This window comes from Oncorhynchus mykiss, unplaced genomic scaffold (genome assembly GCF_013265735.2).
Source record: "Oncorhynchus mykiss isolate Arlee unplaced genomic scaffold, USDA_OmykA_1.1 un_scaffold_182, whole genome shotgun sequence".
In the NCBI taxonomy this organism is placed as follows: domain Eukaryota; kingdom Metazoa; phylum Chordata; class Actinopteri; order Salmoniformes; family Salmonidae; genus Oncorhynchus; species Oncorhynchus mykiss.
In genome coordinates, this window is record NW_023493672.1 from 1 (window position 1) to 19,634 (window position 19,634).

The window sequence follows — 19,634 nt, forward strand, 5'->3', positions numbered from 1 at the left end:
ACACCTCTGGAGAAACGGCAGTTATAGTCTGTGTGTGTGGTATGTACCTTCTCCTGCTCGAAGGCTGAGGTTTAGTAGGTGTGTTCTCTCTGTGTGTACGTTACCTTCTCCTGCTCCGTGGCTCGGAGGCTGAGGTTTAGTAAGTGTGTTCTCTCTGTGTGTACGTTACCTTCTCCTGCTCCGTGGCTCGGAGGCTGAGGTAGTTGAGGACCTGTGGCTCCAGGACACTGAGAGCCTCCAGGAGTGCTGGGATCAGACGAGGGGCGTGGGGCTTCAACCTATTACCAGCTGTCTTAGACACCTTCACCAGGGTCTGGATACTGGAGGGAGGAGGGCTGCTTAACTGCTACGGCCAACAATGTCTCTAAAAGTTTTACATTTCATTCATATAGAGAGAGAGAGAGAGAGAGAGACCACAGAGCGAGAGAGAGAACAGAAAGAGCGAGAGACCGACAGAGCGAGAGAGAGACCGACAGAGCGAGAGAGAGAGAGCGAGAGACCGACAGAGCGAGAGAGAGAGAGCGAGAGACCGACAGAGCGAGAGAGAGAGAGCGAGAGACCGACAGAGCGAGAGAGAGAGAGCGAGAGACCGACAGAGCGAGAGAGAGAGAGCGAGAGACCGACAGAGCGAGAGAGAGAGAGCGAGAGACCGACAGAGCGAGAGAGAGAGAGCGAGAGACCCGACAGAGCGAGAGACCCGACAGAGCGAGAGACCCGACAGAGCGAGAGACCCGACAGAGCGAGAGACCCGACAGAGCGAGAGACCCGACAGAGCGAGAGACCCGACAGAGCGAGAGACCCGACAGAGCGAGAGACCGACAGAGCGATAGATCATATACAGAGACCAATGAACACACACACATGGAGGCGTTACCTGAGAGAGCGGACCTCAGGCACGTTGCTGACAATGCCTTTATCCAGGAGGGTTGGTAACAGAACAGCTACAGTCCTCTGGGCTGCTAAACCTGACGACTCACACATCCTAGTACACACCTGGAGACAGACAGAGATTAATGTCACACACACACACACACACACCTGGAGATGTCACACACACACACCTGGAGATGTCACACACACACCTGTAGATGTCACACACACACACCTGTAGATGTCACACACACACACCTGGAGATGTCACACACACACATCTGGAGATGTCACACACACACATCTGGAGATGTCACACACACGCACCTGGAGATGTCTCACACACGCACACACACACACACACCTGGAGACAGAGAGAGATTAATGTCACACACACACACACCTGGAGATGTCTCACACACACACACCTGGAGATGTCACAAACACACACACCTGGAGATGTCACAAACACACACACCTGGAGATGTCACAAACACACCTGGAGATGTCACACACACACCTGGAGATGTCACACACACACACACCTGGAGATGTCACACACACAGTAAAGCCTCCTTACCTTACTCAGTGTTTTGAGGGTTATATCAGCAGCCTTCCTGACAGACTCCTGTTAGACAGACAATACACAGGTCAGCACAACAACCCCACAGACACTACCCCCCCAGCTATAACAACCCATCTGACACCCCCCCCCCCCCCCAGCTATAATAACCCATCCGACGCCCCCCCCCCAGCTATAATAACCCATCTGACCCCCCCAGCTATAATAACCCATCCGACGCCCCCCCAGCTATAATAACCCATCCGACACCCCCCAGCTATAATAACCCATCCGACACCCCCCAGCTATAATAACCCATCCGACGCCCCCCCAGCTATAATAACCCATCCGACACCCCCCAGCTATAATAACCCATCCGACGCCCCCCCCCCCCAGCTATAATAACCCATCCGACACCCCCCAGCTATAATAACCCATCCGACGCCCCCCCAGCTATAATAACCCATCCGACACCCCCCAGCTATAATAACCCATCCGACGCCCCCCCCCCCCAGCTATAATAACCCATCCGACGCCCCCCCAGCTATAATAACCCATCCGACGCCCCCCCCAGCTATAATAACCCATCTGACGCCCCCCCAGCTATAATAACCCATCTGACGCCCCCCCCCCCAGCTATAATAACCCATCCGACGCCCCCCCCCAGCTATAATAACCCATCTGACGCCCCCTCCAGCTATAATAACCCATCTGACGCCCCCCCCCCCCCCCCCAGCTATAATAACCCATCCGACGCCCCCCCCAGCTATAATAACCCATCTGACGCCCCCCCCCAGCTATAATAACCCATCTGACGCCCCCCCCCCCAGCTATAATAACCCATCTGACGCCCCCCCCCCTCCAGCTATAACAACCCATCTGACGCCCCCCCAGCTATAACAACCCATCTGACGCCCCCCCTCAGCTATAACAACCCATCTGACGCCCCCCCCCCCCCCCAGCTATAACAACCCATCTGATGCCCCCCCCAGCTATAACAACCCATCTGACGCCCCCCCCCTCAGCTATAACAACCCATCTGACGCCCCCCCCTCAGCTATAACAACCCATCTGACGCCCCCCCCCCCCCCAGCTATAACAACCCATCTGACGCCCCCCCCCAGCTATAACAACCCATCTGACGCCCCCCCCCCCCAGCTATAACAACCCATCTGACGCCCCCCCCCCCCCAGCTATAACAACCCATCTGACGCCCCCCCCCCCCCAGCTATAACAACCCATCTGACGCCCCCCCCCCCCCCAGCTATAACAACCCATCTGACGCCCCCCCCCCCCCAGCTATAACAACCCATCTGACGCCCCCCCCCCCCCAGCTATAACAACCCATCTGACGCCCCCCCCCCCCAGCTATAACAACCCATCTGACGCCCCCCCCCCCCCAGCTATAACAACCCATCTGACGCCCCCCCCCCCCAGCTATAACAACCCATCTGACGCCCCCCCCCCCCCAGCTATAACAACCCATCTGACGCCCCCCCCCCCCAGCTATAACAACCCATCTGACGCCCCCCCCCCCAGCTATAACAACCCATCTGACGCCCCCCCCCCCCCCAGCTATAACAACCCATCTGACGCCCCCCCCCCCCCCAGCTATAACAACCCATCTGACGCCCCCCCCCCCCCCAGCTATAACAACCCATCTGACGCCCCCCCCCCCCCAGCTATAACAACCCATCTGACGCCCCCCCCCCCCCCAGCTATAACAACCCATCTGACGCCCCCCCCCCCCCCCCAGCTATAACAACCCATCTGACGCCCCCCCCCCCCCAGCTATAACAACCCATCTGACGCCCCCCCCCCCCCCAGCTATAACAACCCATCTGACGCCCCCCCCCCCCCCCCCAGCTATAACAACCCATCTGACGCCCCCCCCCCCCAGCTATAACAACCCATCTGACGCCCCCCCCTCAGCTATAACAACCCATCTGACGCCCCCCCCCCCCCAGCTATAACAACCCATCTGACGCCCCCCCCCCCCCCAGCTATAACAACCCATCTGACGCCCCCCCCCCCCCCAGCTATAACAACCCATCTGACGCCCCCCCCCCCCCCAGCTATAACAACCCATCTGACGCCCCCCCCCCCCAGCTATAACAACCCATCTGACGCCCCCCCCTCAGCTATAACAACCCATCTGACGCCCCCCCCTCAGCTATAACAACCCATCTGACGCCCCCCCCTCAGCTATAACAACCCATCTGACGCCCCCCCCTCAGCTATAACAACCCATCTGACGCCCCCCCCTCAGCTATAACAACCCATCCGACGCCCCCCCCCAGCTATAACAACCCATCTGACGCCCCCCCCTCAGCTATAACAACCCATCTGACGCCCCCCCCTCAGCTATAACAACCCATCTGACGCCCCCCCCTCAGCTATAACAACCCATCTGACGCCCCCCCCTCAGCTATAACAACCCATCTGACGCCCCCCCCCAGCTATAACAACCAATCTGATGCCCCCCCCCCCCCCCAGCTATAACAACCCATCTGACGCCCCCCCCAGCTATAATAATATAATATAATAGGAATAGTCTGTTTGTGGTTGTGTGTGTTTACAGCTGTGTGTGTGTGTGGGTGTGTGTGTGAGCGCACCTTGATGTCGTCCAGAACCCTGAACAGGGTCTCCCAGATCTCCTCCAGGTGGTCGATGAGGTCGTCGGCGTTGCGTCCTCGGATGAGGTCGTTGAGAGCGAGGCAGGCGGACTCCCGGGCCCTCCAGATGTTATTGGTCAGGTTAGATATCACATCCTGGAGGATCTCCTTCAGATACTTATCCACCTGGGGGGGGGGGGGGGGGGAGAGAGAGAGGGGGTAGAGAGAGAGAGGGGGTAGAGAGAGAGAGAGGGGGGTAGAGAGAGAGAGGGGGGTAGAGAGAGAGAGAGGGGGGTAGAGAGAGAGAGAGAGAGGGGGGTAGGGAGAGGGGGAGGTAGAGAGAGAGGGGGGTAGAGAGAGAGGGGGGTAGAGAGAGAGGGGGGTAGAGAGAGAGGGGGGTAGAGAGAGAGGGGGGTAGAGAGAGAGGGGGGTAGAGAGAGAGGGGGGTAGAGAGAGAGGGGGGTAGAGAGAGAGGGGGGTAGAGAGATGGAGAGAAGGTGAGTAGGCGATTGTGTATTTCTATAACATGGTAGTGTGTGTGTGTGTACCGTGGTAATGTGTGTGTGTGTGTGTGTACCGTGGTAATGTGTGTGTGTGTGTGTGTACACCGTGGTAATGTGTGTGTGTGTACCGTGGTAATGTGTGTGTGTGTGTACCGTGGTAATGTGTGTGTGTGTGTGTGTGTACCGTGGTAATGTGTGTGTGTGTGTGTGTACCGTGGTAATGTGTGTGTGTGTGTGTGTGTGTGTGTGTGTACCGTGGTAATGTGTGTGTGTGTGTGTGTGTGTGTACCGTGGTAATGTGTGTGTGTGTGTGTGTGTGTGTGTGTACCGTGGTAATGTGTGTGTGTGTACCATGTTCTTGTCAGTGACCAGAGCATCCCAGATGGAGGTCATGGCCGTCCTGATGCCCAGGTTGGGATCAAACTGGTATCGGTACAGACGTGGTACCAGCTGGGGCAGGTAGGGGGCGAGCTGCTCTCCTGCCTTCGCTGCTATGATGTTGAACCCAAACGCTGCTCCCTGGCAGAGAAAGAAGTGAAAAGAGAGAAAGAAAGAGAGACAGAGAGAGAAAAGAGAGAAAAAGAGAGGAGAGAAAAAGAGAGAAGAGAAAAAGAGAGAAAAGGAGAGAAAGAGAGGAGAGAAAAAGAGAGAAAAGGAGAGAAAAAGAGAAGAGAAAAAGAGAGGAGAGAAAAAGAGAGGAGAGAAAAAGAGAGAAAAGGAGAGAAAGAGAGGAGAGAAAAAGAGAGAAAAGGAGAGAAAGAGAGAAGAGAAAAAGAGAGAAAAGGAGAGAAAGAGAGGAGAGAAAAAGAGAGAAAAGGAGAGAAAAAGAGAGAAAAAGAGAGAAAAAGAGAGAAAAAGAGAGGAGAGAAAAAGAGAGGAGAGAGAAAGAGAGGAGAGAAAAAGAGAGGAGAGAAAAAGAGAGGAGAGAGAAAGAGAGGAGAGAAAAAGAGAGGAGAGAGAAAGAGAGGAGAGAAAGAGAGAGGAGAGAAAAAGAGAGGAGAGAAAAAGAGAGGAGAGAAAAAGAGAGAAAAGGAGAGAAAGAGAGGAGAGAAAAAGAGAGAAAAGGAGAGAAAAAGAGGAGAGAAAAAGAGGAGAGAAAAAGAGAGAAAAGGAGAGAAAGAGAGGAGAGAAAAAGAGAGAAAAGGAGAGAAAAAGAGGAGAGAAAAAGAGAGGAGAGAAAAAGAGAGGAGAGAAAAAGAGAGAAAAGGAGAGAAAGAGAGGAGAGAAAAAGAGAGAAAAGGAGAGAAAAAGAGGAGAGAAAAAGAGAGGAGAGAAAAAGAGAGGAGAGAAAAAGAGAGAAAAGGAGAGAAAGAGAGGAGAGAAAAAGAGAGAAAAGGAGAGAAAAAGAGGAGAGAAAAAGAGAGAAAAAGAGGAGAGAAAAAGAGAGGAGAGAGAAAGAGAGGAGAGAAAAAGAGAGAAAAGGAGAGAAAAAGAGGAGAGAAAAAGAGAGGAGAGAGAAAGAGGAGAGAAAAAGAGAGGAGAGAGAAAGAGAGAAAAGGAGAGAAAAAGAGGAGAGAAAAAGAGAGAAAAGGAGAGAGAAAGAGAGAAAAGGAGAGAAAAAGAGGAGAGAAAAAGAGAGGAGAGAAAAAGAGAGGAGAGAGAAAGAGAGGAGAGAAAAAGAGAGAAAAGGAGAGAAAGAGAGGAGAGAAAAAGAGAGAAAAGGAGAGAAAGAGAGGAGAGAAAAAGAGAGAAAAGGAGAGAAAAAGAGGAGAGAAAAAGAGAGGAGAGAGAAAGAGAGGAGAGAAAAAGAGAGGAGAGAGAAAGAGAGGAGAGAAAAAGAGAGAAAAGGAGAGAAAAAGAGGAGAGAAAAAGAGAGAAAAGGAGAGAAAAAGAGGAGAGAAAAAGAGAGGAGAGAAAAAGAGAGAAAAGGAGAGAAAAAGAGGAGAGAAAAAGAGAGAAAAGGAGAGAAAAAGAGGAGAGAAAAAGAGAGAAAAGGAGAGAAAAAGAGGAGAGAAAAAGAGAGAAAAGGAGAGAAAAAGAGAGAAAAGGAGAGAAAAAGAGAGGAGAGAAAAAGAGAGAAAAGGAGAGAAAAAGAGAGGAGAGAAAAAGAGAGGAGAGAAAAAGAGAGGAGAGAGAAAGAGAGGAGAGAAAAAGAGAGAAAAGGAGAGAAAGAGAGGAGAGAAAAAGAGAGAAAAGGAGAGAAAAAGAGGAGAGAAAAAGAGAGGAGAGAAAAAGAGAGGAGAGAAAAAGAGAGGAGAGAAAAAGAGAGGAGAGAAAAAGAGAGGAGAGAAAAAGAGAGAAAGGGAGAGAAAAAGAGAGAAAAAGAGAGGAGAGAAAAAGAGAGGAGAGAAAAAGAGAGAAGAGAAAAAGAGAGGAGAGAGAAAGAGAGAAAAGGAGAGAAAAGGAGAGGAGAGAAAAAGAGAGAAAAGGAGAGAAAAAGAGAGGAGAGAAAAAGAGAGGAGAGAAAAAGAGAGAAGAGAAAAAGAGAGGAGAGAGAAAGAGAGAAAAGGAGAGAAAAGAAAAAGAGAGGAGAGAAAAAGAGAGAAGAGAAAAAGAGAGGAGAGAGAAAGAGAGAAAAGGAGAGAAAAGAAAAAGAGAGGAGAGAAAAAGAGAGAAGAGAAAAAGAGAGGAGAGAAAAAGAGAGAAAAGGAGAGAAAGAGAGGAGAGAAAAAGAGAGAAAAGGAGAGAAAAAGAGAGGAGAGAAAAAGAGAGAAGAGAAAAAGAGAGAAAAGGAGAGAAAGAGAGGAGAGAAAAAGAGAGAAAAGGAGAGAAAAAGAGAGGAGAGAAAAAGAGAGAAGAGAAAAAGAGAGGAGAGAAAAAGAGAGAAAAGGAGAGAAAGAGAGGAGAGAAAAAGAGAGAAAAGGAGAGAAAGAGAGGAGAGAAAAAGAGAGAAAAGGAGAGAAAAGAAAAAGAGAGGAGAGAAAAAGAGAGAAGAGAAAAAGAGAGGAGAGAGAAAGAGAGAAAAGGAGAGAAAAGAAAAAGAGAGGAGAGAAAAAGAGAGAAGAGAAAAAGAGAGGAGAGAAAAAGAGAAAAGGAGAGAAAGAGAGGAGAGAAAAAGAGAGAAAAGGAGAGAAAAAGAGAGGAGAGAAAAAGAGAGAAGAGAAAAAGAGAGGAGAGAAAAAGAGAGAAAAGGAGAGAAAGAGAGGAGAGAAAAAGAGAGAAAAGGAGAGAAAGAGAGGAGAGAAAAAGAGAGAAAAGGAGAGAAAGAGAGGAGAGAAAAAGAGAGAAAAGGAGAGAAAAAGAGAGGAGAGAAAAAGAGAGAAAAGGAGAGAAAAAGAGAGGAGAGAAAAAGAGAGAAAAGAAAAAGAGAGAAGAGAAAAAGAGAGAAAAGAAAAAGAGAGAAGAGAAAAAGAGAGAAGAGAAAAAGAGAGGAGAGAAAAAGAGAGAAAAAGAGAGGAGAGAAAAAGAGAGAAAAGGAGAGAAAAAGAGAGGAGAGAAAAAGAGAGAAAAGGAGAGAAAAAGAGAGGAGAGAAAAAGAGAGGAGAGAGAAAGAGAGGAGAGAAAAAGAGAGAAAGGGAGAGAAAGAGAGGAGAGAAAAAGAGAGAAAAGGAGAGAAGAGGAGAGAAAAAGAGAGAAAAGGAGAGAAAAAGAGGAGAGAAAAAGAGAGGAGAGAGAAAGAGAGGAGAGAAAAAGAGAGAAAAGGAGAGAAAAAGAGAGGAGAGAAAAAGAGAGGAGAGAGAAAGAGAGAAAAGGAGAGAAAGAGAGAGGAGAGAAAAAGAGAGGAGAGAAAAAGAGAGAAAAGGAGAGAAAGAGAGGAGAGAAAAAGAGAGAAAAGGAGAGAAAAAGAGGAGAGAAAAAGAGAGGAGAGAGAAAGAGAGGAGAGAAAAAGAGAGAAAAGGAGAGAAAGAGAGGAGAGAAAAAGAGAGAAAAGGAGAGAAAAAGAGAGGAGAGAAAAAGAGAGGAGAGAAAAAGAGAGGAGAGAAAAAGAGAGGAGAGAAAAAGAGAGGAGAGAGAAAGAGAGGAGAGAAAAAGAGAGAAAAGGAGAGAAAGAGAGGAGAGAAAAAGAGAGGAGAGAGAAAGAGAGGAGAGAAAAAGAGAGAAAAGGAGAGAAAGAGAGGAGAGAAAAAGAGAGAAAAGGAGAGAAAAAGAGGAGAGAAAAAGAGAGAAAAGGAGAGAAAAAGAGGAGAGAAAAAGAGAGGAGAGAGAAAGAGAGGAGAGAAAAAGAGAGAAAAGGAGAGAAAAAGAGAGGAGAGAAAAAGAGAGGAGAGAGAAAGAGAGAAAAGGAGAGAAAGAGAGAAAAGGAGAGAAAGAGAGGAGAGAAAAAGAGAGGAGAGAAAAAGAGAGGAGAGAGAAAGAGAGAAAAGGAGAGAAAGAGAGGAGAGAAAAAGAGAGAAAAGGAGAGAAAGAGAGGAGAGAAAAAGAGAGAAAAGGAGAGAAAAAGAGAGAAAGAGGAGAGAAAAGAGAAAAGGAGAGAAAAAGAGAGAAAAGGAGAGAAAAAGAGAGAAAAGGAGAGAAAAAGAGAGGAGAGAAAAAGAGAGGAGAGAGAAAGAGAGGAGAGAAAAAGAGAGAAAAGGAGAGAAAGAGAGGAGAGAAAAAGAGAGAAAAGGAGAGAAAAAGAGAGAAAGAGAGGAGAGAAAAAGAGAGAAAAGGAGAGAAAAAGAGAGAAAAGGAGAGAAAAAGAGGAGAGAAAAAGAGAGGAGAGAGAAAGAGAGAAAAGGAGAGTGATCACCACTAGTGACAAAAACGTGTTTGAAAAGTAAAAACAAGTCAAATCAGGTCTCGCCATTTTGATTAGAATCTGTTCAAAGACAACAACAACAAACAGTTTTAATTCATGTTTCTAATACATGTTTGTTTTTCTCAACCCATTAATTCATATTATTACATGAGCTACATGTTCACTTCCTGGTTGTACCTTGCGGGAATTCCACATGGCGTGGTGATTGGCTAGGTTCATGAACTTGTAGACCAGATCCGGTTGGTTGAGGTCACTGGCCAATGAGCACAGCTCCTTGTAGGTGGAGAGTCCGTGTCCGTCCGGTGCTTTCCCCAGAGCCTCTCCCTGGAACACCTCGGTGTCCTCCGACACGGCATGCTTCACCCTGAACACGTCAACAACACGACGCTACATGTTTAGTACGGGCTGATTAAAAAAGGTAACCGATAGCAACAGTCCTCGGTGTCCTCCGACACGGCACGCTTCACCCTGAACACGTCAACAACACGACGCTACATGTTTAGTACGGGCTGATTAAAAAAGGTAACCGATAGCAACAGTCCTCGGTGTCCTCCGACACGTCAACAACACGACGCTACATGTTTAGGACGGGCTGATTAAAAAAGGTAACCGATAGCAACAGTCCTCGGTGTCCTCCGACACGGCATGCTTCACCCTGAACACGTCAACAACACGACGCTACATGTTTAGTACGGGCTGATTATAAAAGGTGACCGATAGCAACAGACCTCGGTGTCCTCCGACACGGCATGCTTCACCCTGAACACGTCAACAACACGACGCTACATGTTTAGTACGGGCTGATTATAAAAAGGTAACCGATAGCAACAGACCTCGGTGTCCTCCGACACGGCATGCTTCACCCTGAACACGTCAACAACACGACGCTACATATTTAGTACGGGCTGATTATAAAAAGGTAACCGATAGCAACAGACCTCGGTGTCCTCCGACACGGCATGCTTCACCCTGAACACGTCAACAACACGACGCTACATATTTAGTACGGGCTGATTATAAAAAGGTAACCGATAGCAACAGACCTCGGTGTCCTCCGACACGGCATGCTTCACCCTGAACACGTCAACAACACGACGCTACATGTTTAGTACGGGCTGATTAAAAAAGGTAACCGATAGCAACAGTCCTCGGTGTCCTCCGACACGGCATGCTTCACCCTGAACACGTCAACAACACGACGCTACATGTTTAGTACGGGCTGATTATAAAAAGGTAACCGATAGCAACAGTCCTCGGTGTCCTCCGACACGGCATGCTTCACCCTGAACACGTCAACAACACGACGCTACATGTTTAGGACGGGCTGATTAAAAAAGGTGACCGATAGCAACAGTCCTCGGTGTCCTCCGACACGTCAACAACACGACGCTACATGTTTAGGACGGGCTGATTAAAAAAGGTAACCGATAGCAACAGTCCTCGGTGTCCTCCGACACGGCACGCTTCACTCACCCTGAACACGTCAACAACACGACGCTACATGTTTAGTACGGGCTGATTATAAAAGGTGACCGATAGCAACAGTCCTCGGTGTCCTCCGACACGTCAACAACACGACGCTACATGTTTAGGACGGGCTGATTAAAAATTTAAAAAACACTCGACATCGATTTGGTTAAACAGTGTGAAGAGAGTCGTTTCACTAGTATTGTTTTGTTTGAAACCTAAATTAAACCGGTGTGCAGCAGGTCATTCATGACCTCAGGATTACAAACACAACAGGTGCATTTCACTGGTGTTGATTAGGTCCCCCCCCCTCCATCTCTCTCTCTCACCTCTTGCCAGTCATCAGTGTTTCGACCAGTGTAGACACCAGTTCCTGCTGGTCTCCCTCTCCTCCCATCTCATAGACTAGACCAAGACCTTTAGATGCCACGTCCTGACTCAACTCTGGAGGAGAGAGAGCGAAGAGGGGGATCAGGGGAGGAGAGAGAGAGAGAAGAAGGGGATCAGGGGAGGAGAGAGAGAAGAAGGGGATCAGGGGAGGAGAGAGAGAGAGAGAGAGAAGAGGGGTATCAGGGGAGGAGAGAGAGAGAGAGAGAGAAGAGGGGTATCAGGGGAGGAGAGAGAGAGAGAGAGGAGGGTGATCAGGGGAGGAGCGAGAGAGAGAGAGGAGGGTGATCAGGGGAGGAGAGAGAGAGAGAGAGGAGGGTGATCAGGGGAGGAGAGAGAGAGAAGAGGGGTATCAGGAGAGGAGAGAGAGAAGATGGGAAGAGAAGACAAGAACAATACCTAGGTCTTGAGTGGGTGGATATATGGATCAGGGTTTAGATGGATGTACTGGATTTACCATCAGACAGAATATTATTCTTCAGACAATCACACATCAGTCCTATGATCCACTGTGTTACCACCATTCTACACACATCAGTCCTATGATCCACTGTTACCCCCATTCTACACACATCAGTCCTATGATCCACTGTTACCCCCATTCTACACACATCAGTCCTATGATCCACTGTGTTACCACCATTCTACACACATCAGTCCTATGATCCACTGTTACCCCCATTCTACACACAATCACATCAGTCCTATGATCCACTGTGTTACCACCATTCTACACACATCAGTCCTATGATCCACTGTGTTACCCCCCATTCTACACACATCAGTCCTATGATCCACTGTGTTACCCCCATTCTACACACATCAGTCCTATGATCCACTGTGTTACCCCCATTCTACACACATCAGTCCTATGATCCACTGTGTTACCCCCCATTCTACACACATCAGTCCTACGATCCACTGTGTTACCCCCCATTCTACACACAATCACACATCAGTCCTATGATCCACTGTGTTACCCCCCATTCTACACACAATCACATATCAGTCCTACGATCCACTGTGTTACCCCCCATTCTACACACAATCACACATCAGTCCTACGATCCACTGTGTTACCCCCCATTCTACACACAATCACACATCAGTCCTACGATCCACTGTGTTACCCCCCATTCTACACACAATCACACATCAGTCCTACGATCCACTGTGTTACCCCCATTCTACACACAATCACACATCAGTCCTACGATCCACTGTGTTACCCCCATTCTACACACATCAGTCCTATGATCCACTGTGTTACCCCCATTCTACACACATTAGTCCTATGATCCACTGTGTTACCCCCATTCTACACACATCAGTCCTATGATCCACTGTGTTACCCCCATTGAGCTTATTATTGTGGTCTGAGTGATCATGGAGTCGCTGACTCACCATCAGGGTCTGACAGGATGGAGATGAAAGCCGTCTGGATCTCCTTCAGGTGAGACTGGAAGATGAGACAAAAAGTTCAAGAGAGTCAATAACTCACAAGGAATTTAGTTCTCCGTCACTTTCCTCTGTTATCTTGGATCTCAGACTTGACATTTGACCCCCCCCCCCCCCTCCCACTCTTGACCTTTCAATCAAGTCTGAGCCCTTGACCCTCCGCCCTAACCCCCGATCTCTAACCCCCCCCCCCCCCCCCCAGTGTCGGTACCCTGATCTCTTTGTGTTGGAGCAGCTTCTTGACACCCCAGCCCTAACCCCTAACCCCCAGCCCTGACCCCTGACCCATAACCCCCAGCCAGTCATACTGTACCCTGATCTCTTTGTGCTGGTGCAGCTTATTGACCTCCAGCCCTGACCCCTAACCCCCAGCCCTGACCCCTGACCCATAACCCCCAGCCAGTCATACTGTACCCTGATCTCTTTGTGCTGGTGCAGCTTATTGACCTCCAGCCCTGACCCCTAACCCCCAGCCCTGACCCCTGACCCATAACCCCCAGCCAGTCATACTGTACCCTGATCTCTTTGTGCTGGTGCAGCTTCTTGACCCCCGACCCCTAGTGTCCGTACCCTGATCTCTTTGTGCTGGTGCAGCTTCTTGACCCCTGACCCCTAGTGTCCGTACCCTGATCTCTTTGTGCTGGTGCAGCTTCTTGACCCCCGACCCCTAGTGTCCGTACCCTGATCTCTTTGTGCTGGTGCAGCTTCTTGACCCCCTAACCCCTGACCCCTAGTGTCCGTACCCTGATCTCTTTGTGCTGGTGCAGCTTCTTGACCCCCGACCCCTAGTGTCCGTACCCTGATCTCTTTGTTCTGGTGCAGCTTCTTGACCCCCGACCCCTAGTGTCCGTACCCTGATCTCTTTGTGCTGGTGCAGCTTCTTGACCCCCGACCCCTAGTGTCCGTACCCTGATCTCTTTGTGCTGGTGCAGCTTCTTGACCCCTGACCCCTAGTGTCCGTACCCTGATCTCTTTGTGCTGGTGCAGCTTCTTGACCCCTGACCCCTAGTGTCCGTACCCTGATCTCTTTGTGCTGGTGCAGCTTCTTGACCCCCGACCCCTAGTGTCCGTACCCTGATCTCTTTGTGCTGGTGCAGCTTCTTCACCAGAGAGAGCAGCCATATACAGGCAGCCTGTCTGACGTGGGGGTTTTGACTTGGGATGTACTTAGCCAGGATAGAGTTCAGCACCCACGGAACCACATCGTTACTCTCCACATCTGACAGGGAGACAAGAGGATTGGACAGTTACGACAGTAAAAAACAACCAATAGAAAAACGCATTACAAAGACAAGAACCAAAATCAGTCAGAGCTGTGTTTCACACCACAGGAAGGGTTGAACCACTGTGGATTGAACCACTGTGGATTGAACCACTGTGGATTAAACCACTGTGGATTGAAGGGTGGAACCACTGTGGATTAAACCACTGTGGATTGAGGGGTTGAACCACTGTGGATTGAACCACTGTGGATTGAGGGATTGAACCACTGTGGATTGAACCACTGTGGATTGAGGGGTTGAACCACTGGATTAAACCACTGTGGATTGAGGGATTGAACCACTGTGGATTGAGGGGTTGAACCACTGTGGATTGAACCACTGTGGATTAAACCACTGTGGATTGAGGGGTTGAACCACTGTGGATTGAACCACTGTGGATTGAGGGATTGAACCACTGTGGATTAAACCACTGTGGATTGAGTGGTTGAACCACTGTGGATTGAACCACTGTGGATTGAGGGATTGAACCACTGTGAATTGAAGGCTGGAACCACTGTGAATTGAGGGATTGAACCACTGTGGATTGAGGGATTGAACCACTGTGGATTGAGGGGTTGAACCACTGTGGATTGAACCACTGTGGATTGAGGGGTTGAACCACTGTGGATTGAACCACTGTGTGTAGTCTTACTGTCTGGGGGACTGTATTGCTCCTCAGTACAGGTCCAGGGGTCCCTGGCAGCTCCAGAACTGGTCCCTATAGCAGCACTGGTGATGGCCTCACCTACTGTAAACTGTAGTTCTACCTGTTTGGCCTGGGAGACAGAGAGAGAGGGGGGGGGGGGGGGAGAGGAAGAGGGAGAGAGAGAAACAGAGGGGGAGGGCGAGAGAGAGAGAGAGGAAGAGAAACAGAGGGGGAGGGAGAGAAAGGTGGAAAGGGTTAAATTCTTGCTTCTCATCATATCAGTTCTTTCTGCATGATAAACAAGGTCTTATGAAGCTTCATGAAGGTCTTATGAAGCTTCATAAAGGTCTTAAAAGGCTCCATTAAATGAGAGCCAGTCCCCTTACCTCCACAGAGTCCATGAGCCCCTGCAGCAGCTTCTTCTGGTGGGCAAAGTCTCCATCCCCCACTGGTAGATAACCCAGAGTCTGGATGGCTCTCTCCTTCATCTGAACAGACAGAGACCACATGAACACATCTCACTATTAACTACACCTGTCTACCTAACAGTCTGGATGGCTCCTCTCCTCCATCTGAACAGACAGAGACCACATCTAACTATTAACTACACCTGTCTACCTAACAGTCTGGATGGATCCTCTCCTCCTGAACAGACAGAGACCACATCTACACCTGTCTACCTAACAGTCTGGATGGCTCTCTCCTTCATCTGAACAGACAGAGACCACATGAATACATCTCACTATTAACTACACCTGTCTACCTAACAGTCTGGATGGCTCCTCTCCTCCTGAACAGACAGAGACCACATCTCACTATTAACTACACCTGTCTACCTAACAGTCTGGATGGATCCTCTCCTTCATCTGGACAGACAGAGACCACATCTCACTATTAACTACACCTGTCTACCTAACAGTCTGGATGGATCCTCTCCTTCATCTGGACAGACAGAGACCACATCTCACTATTAACTACACCTGTCTACCTAACAGTCTGGATGGCTCCTCTCCTTCATCTGAACAGACAGAGACCACATCTCACTATTAACTACACCTGTCTACCTAACAGTCTGGATGGATCCTCTCCTTCATCTGGACAGACAGAGACCACATCTCACTATTAACTACACCTGTCTACCTAACAGTCTGGATGGATCCTCTCCTTCATCTGGACAGACAGAGACCACATCTCACTATTAACTACACCTGTCTACCTAACAGTCTGGATGGCTCTCTCCTTCATCTGAACAGACAGAGACCACATCTAACTACACCTGTCTACCTAACAGTCTGGATGGATCCTCTCCTTCATCTGAACAGACAGAGACCACATCTCACTATTAACTACACCTGTCTACCTAACAGTCTGGATGGCTCTCTCCTTCATCTGAACAGACAGAGACCACATCTAACTACACCTGTCTACCTAACAGTCTGGATGGATCCTCTCCTTCATCTGAACAGACAGAGACCACATCTCACTATTAACTACACCTGTCTACCCAGAGTCTGGATGGATCCTCTCCTTCATCTGAACAGACAGAGACCACATCTAACTACACCTGTCTACCTAACAGTCTGGATGGATCCTCTCCTTCATCTGAACAGACAGAGACCACATCTAACTACACCTGTCTACCTAACAGTCTGGATGGATCCTCTCCTTCATCTGAACAGACAGACCACATCTATCTATTAATTACACCTGTCTACCTAACAGTCTGGATGGCTCCTCTCCTCCTGAACAGACAGAGACCACATCTCACTATTAACTACACCTGTCTACCTAACAGTCTGGATGGATCCTCTCCTTCATCTGAACAGACAGACCACATCTATCTATTAATTACACCTGTCTACCTAACAGTCTGGATGGCTCCTCTCCTCCTGAACAGACAGAGACCACATCTCACTATTAACTACACCTGTCTACCTAACAGTCTGGATGGCTCCTCTCCTTCATCTGAACAGACAGAGACCACATCTCACTATTAACTACACCTGTCTACCTAACAGTCTGGATGGATCCTCTCCTTCATCTGAACAGACAGAGACCACATCTCACTATTAACTACACCTGTCTACCTAACAGTCTGGATGGATCCTCTCCTCCTGAACAGACAGAGACCACATCTAACTATTAACTACACCTGTCTACCTAACAGTCTGGATGGCTCCTCTCCTTCATCTGAACAGACAGAGACCACATCTCACTATTAACTACACCTGTCTACCTAACAGTCTGGATGGATCCTCTCCTTCATCTGAACAGACAGAGACCACATCTCACTATTAACTACACCTGTCTACCTAACAGTCTGGATGGCTCCTCTCCTCCTGAACAGACAGAGACCACATCTCACTATTAACTACACCTGTCTACCTAACAGTCTGGATGGATCCTCTCCTTCATCTGAACAGACAGAGACCACATCTCACTATTAACTACACCTGTCTACCTAACAGTCTGGATGGATCCTCTCCTTCATCTGGACAGACAGAGACCACATGAATACATCTCACTATTAACTACACCTGTCTACCTAACAGTCTGGATGGATCCTCTCCTTCATCTGGACAGACAGAGACCACATCTATCTATTAACTACACCTGTCTACCTAACAGTCTGGATGGCTCTCTCCTTCATCTGAACAGACAGAGACCACATCTAACTACACCTGTCTACCTAACAGTCTGGATGGATCCTCTCCTTCATCTGAACAGACAGAGACCACATCTCACTATTAACTACACCTGTCTACCTAACAGTCTGGATGGATCCTCTCCTTCATCTGGACAGACAGAGACCACATCTAACTACACCTGTCTACCTAACAGTCTGGATGGCTCTCTCCTTCATCTGGACAGACAGAGACCACATCTATCTATTAACTACACCTGTCTACCTAACAGTCTGGATGGATCCTCTCCTTCATCTGAAACAGACAGAGACCACATCTATCTATTAACTACACCTGTCTACCTAACAGTCTGGATGGATCCTCTCCTTCATCTGGACAGACAGAGACCACATCTAACTATTAACTACACCTGTCTACCTAACAGTCTGGATGGCTCTCTCCTTCATCTGAACAGACAGAGACCACATGAATACATCTCACTATTAACTACACCTGTCTACCTAACAGTCTGGATGGCTCCTCTCCTCCTGAACAGACAGAGACCACATCTCACTATTAACTACACCTGTCTACCTAACAGTCTGGATGGCTCCTCTCCTTCATCTGAACAGACAGAGACCACATCTAACTACACCTGTCTACCTAACAGTCTGGATGGCTCCTCTCCTCCTGAACAGACAGAGACCACATCTACACCTGTCTACCTAACAGTCTGGATGGCTCTCTCCTTCATCTGAACAGACAGAGACCACATCTAACTACACCTGTCTACCTAACAGTCTGGATGGCTCCTCTCCTCCTGAACAGACAGAGACCACATCTACACCTGTCTACCTAACAGTCTGGATGGCTCTCTCCTTCATCTGAACAGACAGAGACCACATCTAACTATTAACTACACCTGTCTACCTAACAGTCTGGATGGATCCTCTCCTTCATCTGGACAGACAGAGACCACATCTATCTATTAACTACACCTGTCTACCTAACAGTCTGGATGGATCCTCTCCTTCATCTGAACAGACAGACCACATCTCACTATTAACTACACCTGTCTACCTAACAGTCTGGATGGCTCCTCTCCTTCATCTGGACAGACAGAGACCACATCTCACTATTAACTACACCTGTCTACCTAACAGTCTGGATGGATCCTCTCCTTCATCTGGACAGACAGAGACCACATCTAACTACACCTGTCTACCTAACAGTCTGGATGGATCCTCTCCTTCATCTGAACAGACAGAGACCACATCTACACCTGTCTACCTAACAGTCTGGATGGCTCCTCTCCTCCTGAACAGACAGAGACCACATCTACACCTGTCTACCTAACAGTCTGGATGGATCCTCTCCTCCTGGACAGACAGAGACCACATTAATACATCTAACTATTATCTACACCTGTCTACCTAACAGTCTGGATGGATCCTCTCCTCCTGAACAGACAGAGACCACATCTAACTACACCTGTCTACCTAACAGTCTGGATGGATCCTCTCCTTCATCTGGACAGACAGAGACCACATCTATCTATTAACTACACCTGTCTACCTAACAGTCTGGATGGATCCTCTCCTCCTGGACAGACAGAGACCACATCTACACCTGTCTACCTAACAGTCTGGATGGCTCCTCTCCTCCTGAACAGACAGAGACCACATCTACACCTGTCTACCTAACAGTCTGGATGGATCCTCTCCTTCATCTGAACAGACAGAGACCACATCTACACCTGTCTACCTAACAGTCTGGATGGCTCTCTCCTTCATCTGAACAGACAGACCACATCTAACTACACCTGTCTACCTAACAGTCTGGATGGATCCTCTCCTTCATCTGGACAGACAGAGACCACATCTAACTATTAACTACACCTGTCTACCTAACAGTCTAGATGGATCCTCTCCTCCATCTGAACAGACAGACCACATCTAACTACACCTGTCTACCTAACAGTCTGGATGGATCCTCTCCTCCTGAACAGACAGAGACCACATCTACACCTGTCTACCTAACAGTCTGGATGGATCCTCTCCTCCTGGACAGACAGAAAGGGAGTTGGATTCGAGTCTCTCTTCATATCAATAGTTATGTCCATTATGAAAATGTTCCAAACCAATTCATTTACAACGTATTTAAAAACATCCCCAGAGTGTAATTATCACGGTATAGCATCACAACCCATCTGTACATCGAAATGCCGCTGTATCCATGGTTACCTTGAGGGTCTCTTTCCCAGAGGGGATGCGAGCCAGCATCTTCTCCACCACGGCGAGTTTGGTGAATCCCTCTCCTTCTGAAGGGATGAGCAGAGGCCCGTTCCTCCCGATCTCCCCGAGGGCCGTACAGGCAGCGACAGCGAGCAGGGGGGAACCACTGTCTAGGAAAGAGCCTGGGAACGAACACACACACACACACACACGACATGAACCAACCTGGAAACACAACATTGGATCGAAAGGTCCTCTTTTACTGCCTCGACTACACCTTTCATCATAAACTGTGTTCTTTCCACAAATATATTTAAAAATGATAAATATGCGTAATTTCTTGTAACAATGTGAATTAGCATAAAACTGGTCAAAAATAATTAGCATA

At 48.7% G+C, this 19,634-nt stretch overlaps 1 protein-coding gene across 2 annotated transcripts in view; it reads right to left on the reverse strand.

The window, feature by feature from the left end:
- Nucleotides 1-169: 169 nt before the first annotated feature.
- LOC110534599 (proteasome adapter and scaffold protein ECM29) overlaps nucleotides 170-19,634 on the reverse strand; it is a gene marked incomplete at its 3' end in the record, with an annotated part of 41,277 nt that continues 21,812 nt past the window's right edge. For both annotated transcript variants that reach the window (XM_036972589.1, XM_036972590.1), the window contains 12 exon segments: nucleotides 170-320; nucleotides 875-993; nucleotides 1,451-1,498; nucleotides 4,048-4,233; nucleotides 4,902-5,069; nucleotides 9,346-9,532; nucleotides 10,965-11,079; nucleotides 12,427-12,481; nucleotides 13,554-13,699; nucleotides 14,395-14,518; nucleotides 14,775-14,876; nucleotides 19,256-19,428. In XM_036972589.1, coding sequence (XP_036828484.1) covers nucleotides 170-320; nucleotides 875-993; nucleotides 1,451-1,498; nucleotides 4,048-4,233; nucleotides 4,902-5,069; nucleotides 9,346-9,532; nucleotides 10,965-11,079; nucleotides 12,427-12,481; nucleotides 13,554-13,699; nucleotides 14,395-14,518; nucleotides 14,775-14,876; nucleotides 19,256-19,428 — 1,574 coding nt within the window.